The sequence below is a fragment of the Psammomys obesus genome, unplaced genomic scaffold, assembly GCF_907164565.1.
Source record: "Psammomys obesus unplaced genomic scaffold, mPsaObe1.curated_primary_1811, whole genome shotgun sequence".
Taxonomy (NCBI): domain Eukaryota; kingdom Metazoa; phylum Chordata; class Mammalia; order Rodentia; family Muridae; genus Psammomys; species Psammomys obesus.
In genome coordinates this window covers 17640356-17656947 of record NW_026596149.1, presented here as the reverse complement: position 1 = coordinate 17656947, position 16592 = coordinate 17640356, and the positions used below count along the sequence as shown (strand labels likewise).

The following is a 16592-nucleotide window of genomic DNA, read 5'->3' as shown; positions in this document are numbered from 1 at the left end:
TTTCATGTTTTCCTTGTTTTTAATTGCTAAGTAATATTCTACTGTGTAAATGCACCGTAATTTCTGTATCTGTTCCTCAGTTGACAGCTCAGTATCCAAGTTGGTTCCCTAGGAAGAGGAACAGGACTGTCTCTGACAAGAACTCAGTGGTTAGCTCTTTGATCGCCTCTCCCTGAAGGGGGAACAGCCTTTCCAGGCCAGAGAGGAAGACAATGCAGTCAGTCCTGATGAGACCTGATAGGCTAGGGTCAAATGGAAGGGGAGGAGGACCTCCCCTATCAATGGACTTAGAGAGGGGCATGGGAGATGAGAGAGGGAGGGTGGGATTGGGAGACGGGGGTGGGATTGGGAGAGGGAGGGTGGGATTGGGAGGGATTTAGGGAGGGGGTTACAGCTAGGATACAAAGTGAATAAACTGCAATTAATATAAAAATAATGTTTTTTTTAAAAGAAACTTTAAACTCAAGAGTTCATCTGCTTTAATTGGATTACTTTATCTAACACAAAGACATTTTTCTACATTTAGAAAAACACTCTCTGCATTTCTTTCTTCTCACTGGTTTTTCACATATAAACTTCATTGTGTGTGTAGTCCAATGTCCTACCACTGAGCTGTGTCACTTGGATATCATTATGTATTTGGTAATTAGCAGTTTACCTATTGAACATGTGATGAAATGTTTAAGAGAAAAAGTTGTCCTCTTCAGTCTCTATGACCCCTGCTTCCAGAAGTCTCAGCTACAGTCACCCCCATTTCCTCCCAGAAGCCTACCCTGTCTTAGTTACAGAGAAACCTCTCCCCTCGGTTTCTCTTCCCTCCACAGGCCCTCTGTCCTCCCACTGCCTGCTCTCCCCAGGTCTGATCTCCACCCTCATTTCTCTCTGTGCTCCCTCTCATACCTTCTTCCTTCTCTTCAACTGCTTCCAACTCTTCAACTGTCTATTCTATTTCCCCTTCTGGGTGAGATTTAAGCATCCTCCCATGGGTCTTCCTTGTTCCTTATTTTGGGTCTGTGAATTGTAGTATGGTTATCCTGCACTATATGACTAAAATCTGCTTATGAGTGCATACATATCACGTGTGAGGCCATCTTCTAACTGGACAGGTTTCCTAGTGGAGGGAGGGGAATACCAACAACCCACAAGAACTTCAACCTAAAACTTACCTACAAGATATGCAAGGATAAAGATGGAGCAGAAATTGAGGGAATATCTAACTAATGCCTGGCCCAATCTAAGACCCTCCCCATAGGAGAGAGCTAAGCCCTGACACTATTAATGATATTCTACTATACTCTCAAACAGGAGCCTAGCATAGTTGTCCTCTGAGAGGCTCCACCCAGCAGCAGATTGAAACAGATGCTGAGACTCACAGCCAAACATTGGATGAAGTATAGGAAGACTGTGGAAAAATGGAGAAATGGATAGAAGAACCAGGAGGTGACAGAAGCTCCATAAGAAGACCAACAAGCCAACTAAGCAGGTCCCAGAGGGGCTTGTGGAGACTCAAGCATCAACCAAGGACCATGTATAAACTGGTTCTAGGACCCCTGCACAGATGTAGACAATAGGCTGTTCAGGCTTCATGTGGGTTACCTAGTAAGGGGATCAGGGGCTGTCTCTGACATGGACTCTGTTGCTTGCTTCTTGATCACTTTCCCCTGGAGGGAATGCCTCGCCAGATTACAAGGGAAGGTCACACTCTGTCCTGATGTTACTTGATGATCTGGGGTGTGTTGTGGAGCCTCCCTTCCCTGAGGAACAATGGATGGGCAGTGGGAGCAAGAGGAAAGGAGGGTAAGACAAGAAGGAGAGGAGAGATGAGGCTACAATTGGAATATAAAGTGAATAAATAAATATTTTTATATTAGTTTTCTCTAATAAAAATGTTCACTTTTTAAAGTAACATACAAAGTTGGTCTAAATCACTCATTCATTCAAGTACACAGGGAAGAGCTAGAATTCGTTCAATATACATAGCTGAAGGTTGCAGGAAAACCTTTTTGGAAGCATGCTAGTGTATGCTGAAGTTAACCGAACACACTTTAGCCATGCATTTTTTGTGAACAAAAACTGCAGGAAAGAAACTGTGCCTGCAGAGACTGTGTCACTGCTTAAAACTGTAGTTCTAAGGTCCAAGGTTCTACAGGTCCATAAGTTAAGTATCTTAGTGATCTAGCCCTCTGGAACATCTATTCCTTGTCTACCTCTCTGTGAGAACATCTTGTGAATAATAAATTAAAACCTTTGAGAATATATTAATTTAGCAGACTACTAGATTCACTAATCCAAAAGCTAAGAATATCATCAATAGCATGGTAGGCCTATAGAAAACATTCCCCCATCTCAGTGTACCTGTGTCTCTGGTGTACCTACCAATATATTTTAAATGTGCATTGATTTATGATTTTCTTTATTCTGTAGCCATTTTGAGTAACCATGGCTTAGGAACATATATTTAGGTTACCTCAATTTCTATGTTCCAACATGGAAGCAATTTTTTGTAACATTTTATGTTTTTAAAGAACAAACTCTCTTATTGTCTTTAAGATTAGAGTTATGGATTTTAATACCCTGTAACCAGTTCATATACTATCCTGTTGTGTGAACTCTGTCCCCATAGAACTTTGCTTACATTCCTGGGAAGAATGCAGCCACTTGTCCAAGAAATGCCTCAGGCAATGTTTTCTCTTTTTTTTTCCCCTCTTCAGCAATGAAATTTAGTATGCTCAAGGGCATTGTATAAACAGTCCCCATTTGTCACTGAGACTTTCTGTCTTCTGACCACATCTGGTAATAGTGATGGGAAATGCTCTGTTTTTCATTGTTTCTCTCCCTGAGTTAACTAGAAAAAAACTTCACAGAAAGCCCATAAAGGCACTTGGGAACAACATAACCTACACTCCCCTAGTTCTGTTGAATCTCAAACTCTACTTCAACTCCTCAGCAGTGGTCACTGTTGCATCATGGTCAAGCTCTGTCTGACTCTACATTGTATGAAGAACCACACACACTGCTTTGACTTGAGATTCAGAACAGTATATTTACATAAAAGTCATAAATTTTTACTTCCCACTGGTAACAAAGACATATTTATCTATTTTTTATTCTAGTTCGAATATACAAATGTATGTGAATAAAAGTCATAGCAATTTCTTTACCTCCTCCTGCCCCCGGAGGGAGGAACAGCTTCATTAGGCCACAGAGGAGGACACTGCAGCCAGTCCTGAAGATACCTGATAAGCTAGGATGAGATGGAAGGGGAGGAAGACCTCCCCTAGCAGTGGACTTGGAAAGGGACAGGGAAGAGATGAGGGAGGGAGGCTGGGATACAAAGCAAATAACCTGTGATTAATATTAGAAAATAAAAATTAATTTAAAAAAGTCATAGCAATTAGTAACAATATATAAAACAGGTATTGATCCAAACACTTATTGTCTGTGAGGCTCATTAAATATGCCCACAAGCACCCCAAATACAAAATACCTTTGAAGTATAGAATATATCTTCTCTCTTCACAGTGCCATCTGTAATCTTGCTTCTAATGGCCTGTCCTACTTCTTCTTCGATTTCGTACAAGTAAGCCGAATCAAAATGGCGGAACCCAGCATCTATAGCTATTTTAGTAGCCTTGATAACTTCATCTTTCGGAACCTAAAGGAGCAACCAAAAATAGTTTCTGTGTAATAAAAGCTATTTTAAACACAAACAACGCTTTCCAATGAGTCAACTTCTCCTGTCTTGGAGTTGCTATGTATGTGTAGTTCATTATAATTTTCCTGGGTCTGTTTCAAATAGTCCTAAGGTGGACATATCCCCAAACATACTCAGTCCAGAGCAATCACTGTATTACCTGCATTGGAAGTCCTGAATAATATCTCCCCATTCAGTGATTTGATCAAAAGACTCACAGGCCTAATTAAGACGGTATAGAAACACAGGCAAACTTACGGGGATGGGATACAGGAAGGAAAATGAGCCTCTCACCCTGGAGTCAGCCTCTTACCAACTGAGAATCAAAAATAATTCCAGAACCATTAGCAACATGTGCTGTGGTGGCTATACTATAATAGCATCCCTTCCGTATTCAAATATAGTGTGTTAAAATGGCAGCAAAATTGGCTTAAGTCCTGACATGTATATGACCATAGGATATTATTTCTTTTCCCACATATTTTCTAAGCATCTCAAACAGATTGTTAACTTTGTATACAGTAAATATGTCCTGTTTCATGGATCCCCATCAAATAATTTCACCTTATGAACTGTGACCTTGCCATGTACCCTTAGAAATCACTCCATGAACTCATTTAGGCTTCTTATTCACACTTTGAAGATAATAACTTATACTAGCCATTGTATATATGGCAAGTATAAAGATGATAAAAGGTAACTTTCTCCTGAAAAGCCCATACCTACACTTGGGTGTATCTTATTCTTGGTCTTAATATTCCATATTTAAATATATGTATTAAAATGTGCTTTAAGACTGGGCAAATGATGAAGTTGGTAAAATGCTTGCTGCACAAGATGAGAGCCTGGGTAGATCCTCAGAACTCATGTAAAAACATTGAGTGTGGCTGTCTACACTTGTAATTCCAGAGCTGAGGAAGCAGAGGCAGCTAGATCTCTCAGACCGTCTTAGCCTGCTTGGTGATTTACAGGCCTATGGAAGATTCTGCTCAAAGGAGAACATAAATTCCATTTTGTCTCCATTTTAGGATCAGTCCTGACTTTAAAAGAAAAGTCATCAGTCCTAAGAACTAGGACATATGTCACCAGCTCCAGAAACAGACCATAAAATCCCCCACTCAAAAAACAGCTTTGAGAGAAACATAAGAATGGGAAGCTATCTTATCTCAGGATGGGACATCTGTGCTGGGCATCCTTATCTCTTCCTGTAGTTAAACATCATGGCACCCGAATGTAACCCACATTTCTTTATTATCTGTGTGCATGTGCGTGTGCATTTGTGTGTGTGTTTGTGTGTGTGTGTGTGTGTGTGTGTGTGTGTGTGTGCTGTACATCTGGAGGTCTGAGAAAGATCTGGGAGAGGCAGTTCTCTTCCTCTGCCATGTGGATATCAGAGATCAATCAAACTCAAGTCATCAAAGACCCTACAAATTATTTCAGGACTTGACTTCTCTAATGTATCCAGTCTACCTAAAATATTATAATGTTCTTCTTTGACAGTTTTCCATTTAAAAAATTATTTCATCTTATTAAAAAAATTATTTCATCTTAACGTGTTTTGCCTACATGTATGTCTATGCATCACTTGTCTGCTGCCCAGAGAGGCAAGAAGAGGATGTTGGATTTCCTAGACCACCATGTTAAAGACAGTTGTAAGCCACCATGTGATTGCTAGGACTTGAACTCAGTCCCTCAGCAAGAGTAGCCAGTGCTCTTAAACACTGAGCCATCTTCCCAGTTCCAACAGTTTTTCCTTTGGTCTCTCTTTATCCCAGCCCTGTTCTTCTCTGGGCAGTACTGACCCCTACAGATTTACTGAGAATACAACTGGTAAGGTGTCTTTGCCCCTTTTCTCTCTTTAAAGCTATGAATGCTGTGAAGTAAGAGAGGTCAGGGTATCTCTGACAAAACCGTGGCTCAAGCTTTAAGTGCTATCCTTGCTACACACTGAATAAACAGAGGACAAAAATCAGAACAAAAACGTTTTACCAAGAGAACTTTCTATAGTATTTTGATTCAAATGTGGTGAATAGGAGCATGGAGCAAGGATTTAAAGTTGCTTTCTTAAGGAATAATTCACCCCCAAAACAGTGTTGTATTTTGCTTATAGGTAAATGTTTCTAAAGTGAAAGCAGGAAACAAATGCTGTTTTAACAAAGGTCTGGAATTCATGCTGTGGTGCTCAGACCCTGCCTCTCCTCAAGACACAATACATTCATTATTTTTCATAAGCCACAATTCTAGTAAATTCTACCACAAACATTTTTATCGGGATCATACCTATCTAAGAAGAGTAATTACTTGAATTATAGAAATAACGCTTGTCACTAATCCTTTGCAATCACATTCAAAGCACAGCAATAACGCTGATGGCTGATTTCCATTTATTGCCAAACAGTCTGAAACTAAAGGATAAACAGAGCCTCAAATAAACAGTACTGTTCATAGAAGTCTCCAAGGAACAGTAACAAGACTTCTTTCTCTATTACCCATGATAGCTCAAATCTGCAGACCCTGTGAGTCTGAGTCAAACAGGAGCAAATCTGAAAGTCCCCATTAGTTTTCACACATCCTCGATCTCTTCTCTTATAAAGCCTTAAGCCCAAGACACAATTGTTACCTTCTCAGGCACAGTGGTTCCAAACCCCAGTACAGGGATGAAGTTACCATCATTTAGTGCCACATGCAGAGGTACAGAATACATAGCTCGTTATTCATACAACTAAGCAGGTCTTGAGTCTTCTGCTTGCACAGAGTCAATGACAACAAAATTGTTCCCGCTCATTAAATAACTCCTGGAAAGTTAAACAATTTGTGGGAGGAGCCCATTTAAAGCAATAGGGCAGAGAGGCTGCTTGCAATTGTATGAAAATGAACTCCAGTAAATTACTAGACCATGAAAATGAAACCATAAGTTTCCTGTAGAAGAAAGAGCTCTATTCACAATCTAACTTTACTTTTGCAAATTGTTAAGGGGAAACTGATGGATATTAAGCAATCATATGTTACCTAGAAAGTAGCTTCAGCCGATGAGCTTTGGGTTTTCATTTGAAAAGGGTATCTCTTCTTCTTTACTTTCTAAACAGTAAGATGCTCATTATAACATTTCCATACGGACACAATGTATCATGATCATACTTGCCTCTTTCACTACCCCCCTTTTTTTCACTGTCCCTTTTGTTCCCTCTCTGCCCCCCTAAATAACCACTCTTCTACTTTTATGTCATTTTCAAAAACTAGATGGGGGAACAGATGAGCTATTTGCCTTCCTGAGTTGGGATTTTTATGTTTAACAAAACGATTTTCACCTAGCTCCATCCATTTTGGTGTGACTGTGTCGTTCCAGAGCCTGGGCCCTGCTTCTTCCCCCTGGGGCACCCAGGCACATATGCTAGACCCAAAGGAATGAAGCTTATCTGGTGAGTGGGTTCGCAGGATCTCAGTTGCAGTGAGGGCCTAGGGAAAAAGAAAGCCCTCTCTGATACAGCTCTTTCAGTGATACAGCCCTTTCAGTGACACAGCTCTTCCAATGATACAACTCTGCTTTATTGGGGGGGGGAGTAAGGGCTATATAAACCTTGTAAAAGTAATTAGGGGTTTTGGGGGTGAGTGTACATCATTGGCTGGGGATGAGGTGCTGGAAATGGTTTATTTGTATAGAGAGGAATTCCAGGTGCTAGTTGGACATGTCCTTATGAGGAAACCCAAAACCTGGCTACCAGGCTATATGACTATCTCAAGGGTGATGGAGGTAAGGGTCACATGATTACAGATCCAGATCCAGAACAGGTCTTAAGAAAAGATAAGATTTTCCAGGTTTGGACACATCTCAACCTCACTCTGTTTCCAGGCCCATTCCCGTGCCCCACACAAATAAAATGATTTTGTTGTCCTTATGTCTAAATAAATAAAACTCTATCTTGTATAAATAACATGTTTTCTTTATCCATTTATTCACTGACTAATACATAGGTTGATTCCATATCTTGGACACTGTGAAGAGTATCTTTAAGAAGCATGGATGTTCTTAGTAAAGGGAACAGGACCGTCTCTGACATGAACTCAGTGGCAGGCTCTCTAATCATCCCCCCCCTGGGGAGCGGGGTAAGCAGCCTTGCCAGGACACAGATGAAGACAATGCAGCCAGCCTTGATGAGGCCTGATAAGCTAAGATCAGATAGAAGGGGAAGAGGTCCTCCCCTATCAGGGAACTTGGAGAGGAGCATAGAGGGAGAAGAGGGAGGGTATGTGGGACTGGGAGGAGATGAGGGAGGGGGCTGCAGCAGGGATACAAAGTGAATAAACTGTAATAAACAAATATGTAAATAAAATTAAAATTTTTTAAAATTTATTTCATATTCATTGGTGTTTTGCATACATATCTGGGTGATATCTGGGTGAGGGTGTCGAATCCTCTAGAACTGGAATTACAGACAGTTGTGAGTTGCCATGTGGGTGCTGGGGATTGAACCATGGTCCTCTGGAAAAGCAATCACTGCTCTTCGCCACTGAGCCTTCTCTCCAGCCCATAATACAGCATTTTTTTAAAGAAGATATAACTAGTTTTCATTGTTTCTCATGAGGGTGACAATACATGAGTCACACTCATGAGGGTGCTACTGAGTGGAGCACCCTCAAAGAGCTAGGTTCAGCTCCTCTTCCCTTGGTGGTGTGGAATGGCAGGCCTTCTTGCTATACTAGCAGTTGAACTGTCCTTAAAATGGATGAAAAGATATACAGCTAAGACGGCCGCATCTAAAGGTTGCATGTTCCAGCATGGCTATCTTTCACTATGTGGCATACAACAGCACATACCCTTGATGAATGGGCTGCACTATATAACTATAGAGGTTCCTCCAAAACAGCTGAGAGACTAGTTAATATACTACAACCTCTAAACGTAACACATATAGGATGGGATTATACACAAGCTATGATGTCAGTTGTGGAGCCCTTGCTCTGAGCAATAAGACATGCAACTGAGCAGTCAGTCCAGAGAAAGAAAGAAAGAAGGAAAGAAAGGAAGAAAGAAAGAAAGAGAGAAAGAAAGAAAGAAAGAAGGAAGGAACTATGCCTGAATAAGAGAAGAATTCCAAAGAGAAAAAGAGACGTGGATGTGTGTGTTATCTGCATGAACAATGAAAGGTGATGACACAATGTCCTAAGTACTAATATAAAACTGTCATAATGAAAGGAGTGATCCAAGTAGTGGGTAACATAAGACAGGATGACAGCGGCTTGCATGATGCCATGCTTCCAGCCATGACAACAATAAACCTCTGAACTGTAAGCCAGCCAGTTAAGTGTTTTCCTTTATAAGAATTGCCATGGTTAGGGATAAGTAGCAGTCTGTTACTCACGACAATATCTGTGGCCAAAGTAAGGTCACTTTTCGGTTGTTTCCAGAACATGAGGTGAAATAATTCAATGGCACTTGAACATTCAGTGACTTGAGTAAAAAGAGAAAAACATTTGAGAATTGGAAACCCAGATTATTTGCAATGGACGGTAGGCATGGCTGCCTCTTTAACAAGAGGAAGATTACTTTATTGGACATGCTTCATATTTCCTTGGAGGGAGCTGATCTCTCTACATGCCATGACTGTTCATTATACAAACTTCTTGAACAAAGGATGTAGAATGAAGGATAGTCAGTGCCTCTGCTTGCCACATGTAAAATGACATAAGAAACCCTGACAGGTAGATGGTCACACAGTCCCATCCCCTAGGCACAGAGCACAGTCTAACTGTTGGTGGTAGGAAAGGGTGCGACAGTTTCCTCTAAGTATGTGTCCCCTTATAAGCTGACCCCACGTCAGTGGAAGACCACACATCCAAGATTATTTTGGCAGCACATATTGGTCTTAAGAGTTGCTTGGTTTGGTTTCATTTAGTTTCATTTCATTTGTTTTTTTGTTTGTTTGTTTGTTTTGTTTTGTTTTTTGTTGTTGTTGTTGTTGTTTGTTTTAGGACACAAAGTTGATTGGGTAGGGAAGAAGGAATGGATCTAGGAAGAGCTAAGGGGATTGGTTAGTCTGAGAACAACAAAATTCTCAAAGGGCTGATATAAAAAAAAACAGAAATACAAATAGAAAAATAAGTAAATTTAAAAAAACAAATAAAATGCAAAAAGAAGAAAAACAAAACTAAATAAAACCTCAAAAAGTAAAAATTTAAAAGAAAAAAAAAACGGAAGAGGCCAGGAAGAATTATTTTCCAATGATGCCTATTGATTTCTCTTTTTTAAGTATTATTTTTACTTTTCAATTAAGTGTATTTGGGGAGGTGGGAGTGGGCAGGTAGATTCACATGAATATACATCCCCACAGAGGCCAAAAGAGGGACTCAGTGTCTTGGAGCCGGAGTCACACTTGTGTGGTACTAACATGGGTTCTGGGGACAAACTTGCAGGAGCAGTTCACATTCTTAACCTCTGAGCCCACCCCAGCTCACCCCTTCCCCATTTCTTAGTAAATGCTTCTGGCTTCATTTTGTTTGTAGCCTACCTCTTCCAGTACACTTACATACTCAAAACATTCATAGGTAAAACTTAGCCCAATTTTTCCTAGGTTATTATAGAAAACAATGCCTGGAAAACAAAATATATTTAACGAAGTTTCACCAGAAGAAAAAAAAAACAAAGAATGCATGCCACTGTTAAATAATAAAATTACCCAAACCTGCTTTAATAACTATGAAATTAAATAAGCTAATAATCTCTCTCTCTCTCCATCTCCAACCAATAAACCTCATTGGATTTTAAAATAAATATATAAATAAGTTGACAAGATCAATTTCGTTACAATCAAAAAAAAATGCTCTAAAATTCTTGAATAATGTTCAATAACTTAAATAAACTGCATTTAAAGGGTATATAAGCTATCTGTTGAAGTTCATTTTAGTTTTGTAAATAAAAATAACATAAACTTGCATAAAAATAAAAGAAACTAAATCAAGTATTTGCTTTTATTTTATAAATTTGCTGTAATTTCTCTGTTATTTCTAATTGTCAGGAAAAGCAAATGCCCTCACCTGTGAGTCACAATTTACTTTTTAAAATAATGATAATAATAATAATGATAAGTGTGTCAAGACACGCAAGGAGGTCAATGGACAGCTTTGACAGTTCTCTCCTTCCACCTTCCAGGGACCGAACTCAGGTTATTGAGCTGCCAGGATAAGTTGTATCCATCCACTGAGCCATCTTGCTAGTCCTATTTCATGGTTTCCTATATTTTAGGTTAGTAAGACTATGTAACTAAGGAAAGGGCATGTGATAGAAAAAAAAAAAAAGCTGAGGAATAGACACATTTGCTAACAATAGATATGTCTTGGAAAAGGACTGCCACAGGGCAAATGACAGTGGTCACAGAGAGGAGGAAACTGAAAGAGAATTATCTTTTCCCTAGGACTCGTATGTATCACCTTTGAGACTACATCTTCCACAAAATTTATCTGTAGTACGCTTCACACTGCTTTAGTATAGACAATGTTAGAATAGGCTTGATGTATTACTATATGCCCATTAGTATTGAATTCTCTTTTATTTCTTGCATAATTCTTGCATTATTCTTTGCTTTTAATGCACATTAATGGGAAAACAATTTCCTGGGCCTTTTAATGGGTCATGAGCCATAGGAAGTCTGCTCTCTTTGCCTAATGGACAGGGTAGCCCTGAAGATATGACCTTAAGACCACAGGTCATAAGGGCATGTTTTTTTGTTTGTTTTTTTTAAATCAATTCACAGTGATGCAACTTTGACTTTGGTTTTAGAGAAACTCACATATATTGTGTGTTTACCTTCAATTCGCTGCATAATGGAGGGAATTCCTAAACTCCTTATTTTTCTGTTTTTACTTCCAAGGTACTGAGATTAATGGCATAGTCTACCATGCCTGTCCTTATGCGGTGCTTGGGATCAGACTGAGAGCTTTGTGCATATTAGGAAGCACTGTACCAACTGAGCTACAGCCCAGCATGGCCAATTTTGAAATGAGGTTGGTCCTGAGTCTCACATGTCTTGAACCTCAGGTGAAATCTCTCTCTTCTGAGGTCTATAAGGATGGACTTGTTCGGTAATGACATTGTACTGAACAGTTATCTTGTGTTGTCTGAGCTCTCTGAGAAGCTGAGTCTGGGAGCAGAGTTGCCACTTCCCTCATTTAAGTGTCGGGAGCCGCTCCCGCCATTACAAGATGGCGCCGGCTTCCTGCTTCCTGGTTCTTCTTGCCAGCATTTTCGCGCTTCTTGCCTGCGCCGCCCTGCAGTTTACGCATGCGCAGCTTTATGCTAATGAGGGTTTAGGCTGCACTCCAATTGCCAGCCATATGCTTATGAAGACTTGAACAGAGCACCAATTACAGACGGACAGGTCGCGCTGCTGGCTATTTAAGCAGAGCACAACCCGGGGTTTGGGTCCTTCACCATCTGCAAGAAAGAGCTGTACAATAAACTTGCCACTGAAGAAATCCTCGGTTGTTGCGTCGTCCTTATCGGCAAAGGCCGCGCGCGACATTTAAGACCTAAAGTATTTTATTGAAAAGTATCCTCCAAGACCCCTCATCTAAGTTTACCCCCTCCTAAACATTTTTTTATTTTTAATTTATTATTTATTACAATTTATTTACTTTGTATCCTGGTTATGGCCCCCTCCCTCAGCCCCTCCCAATCCCACCCTCCCTTGCTCTTCCCCCCCCATGCCCCTCCCCTAGTCCACAATAGAGGAGGACCTCCTCCCCTTCTATCACGTCCCATCAGTATTGGCCTGAGCCTATCACATCTCATCAAGACTGGCTGGACCATGCATGGAGAGGACCTAAAATCCCTCCCAAACTCTTAACAGGAAAAGAAGAAAGGAATCAAACAACCCAAGAGTAAAAATATCATGCCTTTGAGAACAGCTACAGGTTTCTATAATATAAATGAGCCTGTGGTGGAAAAGAGAAGCCTTTTCAGCTGAGGGAACTGTCTCAGCTTCCCCTGTGACCGCATATTATAGATTTTCACATACTGTCCTGCTGTGTGAACTCTGTTCCCATAGAACATTCTTTACTCCATGGGAAGAATGTCTGTACCTGCCAAGGAATGCCAAGGGCAAGATGTGCCCCCTCCCTTCCTCAGCTGTGCAGCTTAGAGTACTCAAGAACATTATGCAGACAGCCCCCATTCACCCAAGAACTCTTCTGTTTCCTGAGCACATCTAGTGACCAGAAATACATCTGTTGTAAGATATTTAAAATAATCTTATATGAGAAATAAAACGATTATTAATGTACATTAAGAATGTATATTAGACTAGAGATATGGCTTAGCAGTTAAGAGTGCATACTGATCTAACACAGGACCTGAGTTTTGCACCCAGCATTTACATCAGGTTAAGTCACAACCAACTATACATAACTCCAGCTCCAGGGGAACCTAACAGTCCTAGCTTCCCTAAGCACCTGCAAACTTTTTCTCCCTCTCCTTCTCCCTCCCCCTTTCTCTTCTTCTCCCTCCTTTCCTCCCGCTCTTATTCTCCCTTCTTCCTGTCCCACCTCTCTCTCTCTCTCTCTCTCTCTCTCTCTCTCCTCTCAAAAACACCCACTTAAAATTGAATCTTCTAAAAAGTAGAACAAAAGCAAGAATAAAAGTGAATGAGAACAGGAGCCAAGTACAGTGTTGTGTAACTATAATCCCCGTGCAAGAAGCACCGAGCCAGAAAATCTTAATCCTTACTTAGGCCAGGCTGAACTGTGTAGCCAGACTACAACTCAAAACACTAAAAACAAAAACAAATGAAAAGAAAATCAAAATAAAACACACACACGAGTATCTACTTTTTTCCCCAATATTTCAATATTCCACAAATAGATTCCTGAAAGTGGCTAAGACAAAAGCTACTAACATTTAAATCATCTTTTGTAGAGTTATCAGAATATTCTTCAAGACTGCAAACTTTATAATACTATAAATAACCACTCATAACTAAAAGAACTTAAAAGGTTTTTTTGTACCAGTTGTGAGGTGTTTTTGTTATATTTGTTTGCTTTTACAGTGTTGACCAAAGGTAAGGTCTTGTGCATGCTAAGCGGACATTCTGCAACAGAGATATTATTCCAGCATCTTGTGTGCTTTTGAAATGTTATGTTGGTTATGATTTATATATTTGCTCATTGTTCTCTCCTTTTTTATATGCCATGTGCTCAAACCATTTTGTAACCATCTAGGTTACTATCTATGTTATCTATGTAAACTCTGCCACCACGCCCATCCACTGTTTTCCATTACTCTTTAAATGGAAGGCTCCTACAAGATCCCTTTCATTCAGACTCAGCCCCTTCCAATCGTTTTGCTTCCTTTGGTATTCCTGACAACATATTCTTATTATTTTCTCTCAGCCTAACAGATAACTCTCGTTCCATCTCCTGGCCTGAGCATTTACTGTCCTATCCTCTGTCTTTTCTTTCATTTTCTTCTCTTTCCTTCTTTTTTTTCCCTTTTCTTTTTTAACTGTGGAGTCCACTATAGGCTGCTCACCTACTCCTAAACATGAGGTCTGCCCTGGAGAGGTGAATTTGGAGAAATTGATTTTCCTCTCTCAACAGGTATAAATAACAGCATCATATACTAGTGGCTGGATTTACATTCATTCATTTTTTTAATATAACAAGATAAAATGTAATAAGATAGAACAAAACCATCACATCAAAGTCAGACTAGAGAGAGAACAATATTCAGAGATCTACACTCAGGAATACCATTAACAACACTAAACTGGAAACCACAATGTAAACGCAGAGGACCTGGTGCAGACCTGTGCAGGCCCCATGCATGCTGTGTTAGTCTGGGAATTCATGAGTTTTGCTTATTCTAATGTAGAGGGCCTTATTTCTTTACTGTCCTTCATCCCCTTTATGGATGAAAAAAATGTAGAGATAAAATTACTCCCAATGACATTCTACTATACTCGTAGATCAACCGTCAACAGAAGAGATCCCTCTTGCAGCAGATGGGAACAAATACAGAGACCCACAGCCAGATATTATATGGTGAATGAGAGACCTTGCAACACAGCGGTCTTAACAGGAGTGTCCATCAAATCTTTCCTCTCAGAGATCAGGTAACCCCCAGGAGAGGAGGAGAAAAAAGTTTAAGAGCCTTTTCATTCCTAACTTTCCCTCAGAGAATTCACCTATACTGTGACCTTAATGATCATTCATGAAGCCTTGGCATGAAAGATCGGTACCTCTATCCCTAACCACCTTGAACTCAAACTAGTGGTGCAACTTTCAGTACATCTTCACCTGGGTGTCTCATAGAACCCTCTAGTCCACTTCTGATTTAGAAACTATTGTTCCCACCACTCTAGTCAACCTGAACCATCGCTGATATTTTCTGTCTCCATGAAAACAGCTATAACCTAAAAAGCTGATTCAAAACAAAAAAAGAAGTATCAAATAAGGAAGAAGTTTGTGAAAAATAAGCAGTAAGGGGTGTTTGTGGTTGTTTGTTGTTGAAATTGGATATGCCTATGGACTTTGTTAAACCTGCATCTTTACACTTCTCCAGTGCCTAGGAAAGTAAGATAAATAGCTGGTAAACCTTGAATGTACTTTACTCTTTGGAGTTTCTAATTAAACTTTTGTCAACACTTACATAATAATTTCAGTTACTCATCACACTGCTGTCACTTGAATACAGCCTTGAATGATGCACTTACTTGCTATGAATATATATTTGTCTGCTCATTCAATTACATGCACAGAGAGAAGTAAGTCTCCCCTTAGCTTCCCCACCTCCTTTAGTGGCACCCATTTTGATGCCAGGCATACAGTGGTTCTTCAATAAATGCCATCATAGTCAAAGGCAAAGAATTCTCAGATCTTGTGCTAATAGAAAGTGTATTGTTAATTTTTCCTATAATGTTGAAAAAGTATATATGGGATAGGATATATAATGGCAGGTCTCATTCTAAATTATAGTTTGCTCTGTGCTACTGTGGATTACACTTTTCTCTTTTTTTAATTAATTAGTTTATTCACTTTGTATCCCAGCTGTAGCCCCCCAAGTCCACTGATATGTCCTCCTCCCCTTTCTTATGACCCTAGCCAATCAGGTCTCATCAGAACTGGCTGCATTGTCTTCCTCTGTGGCCTGGTAAGGCTGCTCTCCTATCAGGGAGAGGTAAGCGAAGAGCCAGCCACTGAGTTCATGTCAGAGACAGTCCCTGTTTCCCTTACTAGGGAACCCACTTGCACACTGAGCTGCCATGGGTCACATCTGGGCAGATTCTACATTATCTCCATGCATGGCCCCGGACTTGAGTATCAGTCTCAGAAAAGACCTCTGGGCCCAGATATTTTGGTTCTGTTGCTCTCCTTGTGAAGCTCTTGTCCCTTCCAGGTCTTTCTATCTCCCCCTTCTTTCATAAGATTCCCTGCACTCTGCCCAAAGTTTGGCTGTGAGTATTAGCATCTGCTTTGATACCCTGCTGGGTAGAACTTTCAGAGGACTTCTGTGGTAGGCTCCTGCCCTATTCCCTGTTTTTTCCTTCTTCCAGTGTTCATCCCGTTTGCCTTTCTGAGTGAGGATTGAGCATCTTACCCAGGGTTCTTCTTCTTCCTTAGCTTCTTTAGGTGTATAGATTTTAGTATGTTTATCCTATATTATATGTCTAATATCCACTTATAAGTGAGTATATACCATGTGTGTCTTTCTACTTCTGGAATATCTCAATCATTTGCAGGCAAATGGTGAGAACTAGAAAAAGATTACATTTTTCTAAAGGTGTGTTTATCTGTCTTAAAATAGTGTTATAACCCTATTGAGTTTCTGTTGATCCCTTTTATACACCTTATATCATTGATTAGATCTATGAGGCAAAAAAATGATGAATTCAAATCATTTTTGAGATTA

General features: G+C 40.0%; 1 protein-coding gene across 2 annotated transcripts in view; it reads right to left on the bottom strand.

The window, feature by feature from the left end:
* The window catches only part of LOC129666644 (3-alpha-hydroxysteroid dehydrogenase), a 62553-nt gene extending 56083 nt beyond the window's left edge, over window positions 1-6470 (bottom strand). The window contains exons 1-2 of one of the 2 annotated variants that reach the window (XM_055593861.1): window positions 6315-6470; window positions 3488-3655 (exon numbers count right to left, since the gene is read on the bottom strand). In XM_055593861.1, the coding sequence (XP_055449836.1) occupies window positions 3488-3655; window positions 6315-6398 (252 nt within the window). In that variant the 5' untranslated portion in view covers window positions 6399-6470. The remainder of the gene's footprint in view (window positions 1-3487; window positions 3656-6314) is intronic. The other variant, XM_055593860.1, reaches the window with a different exon arrangement.
* Window positions 6471-16592: the final 10122 nt, after the last annotated feature.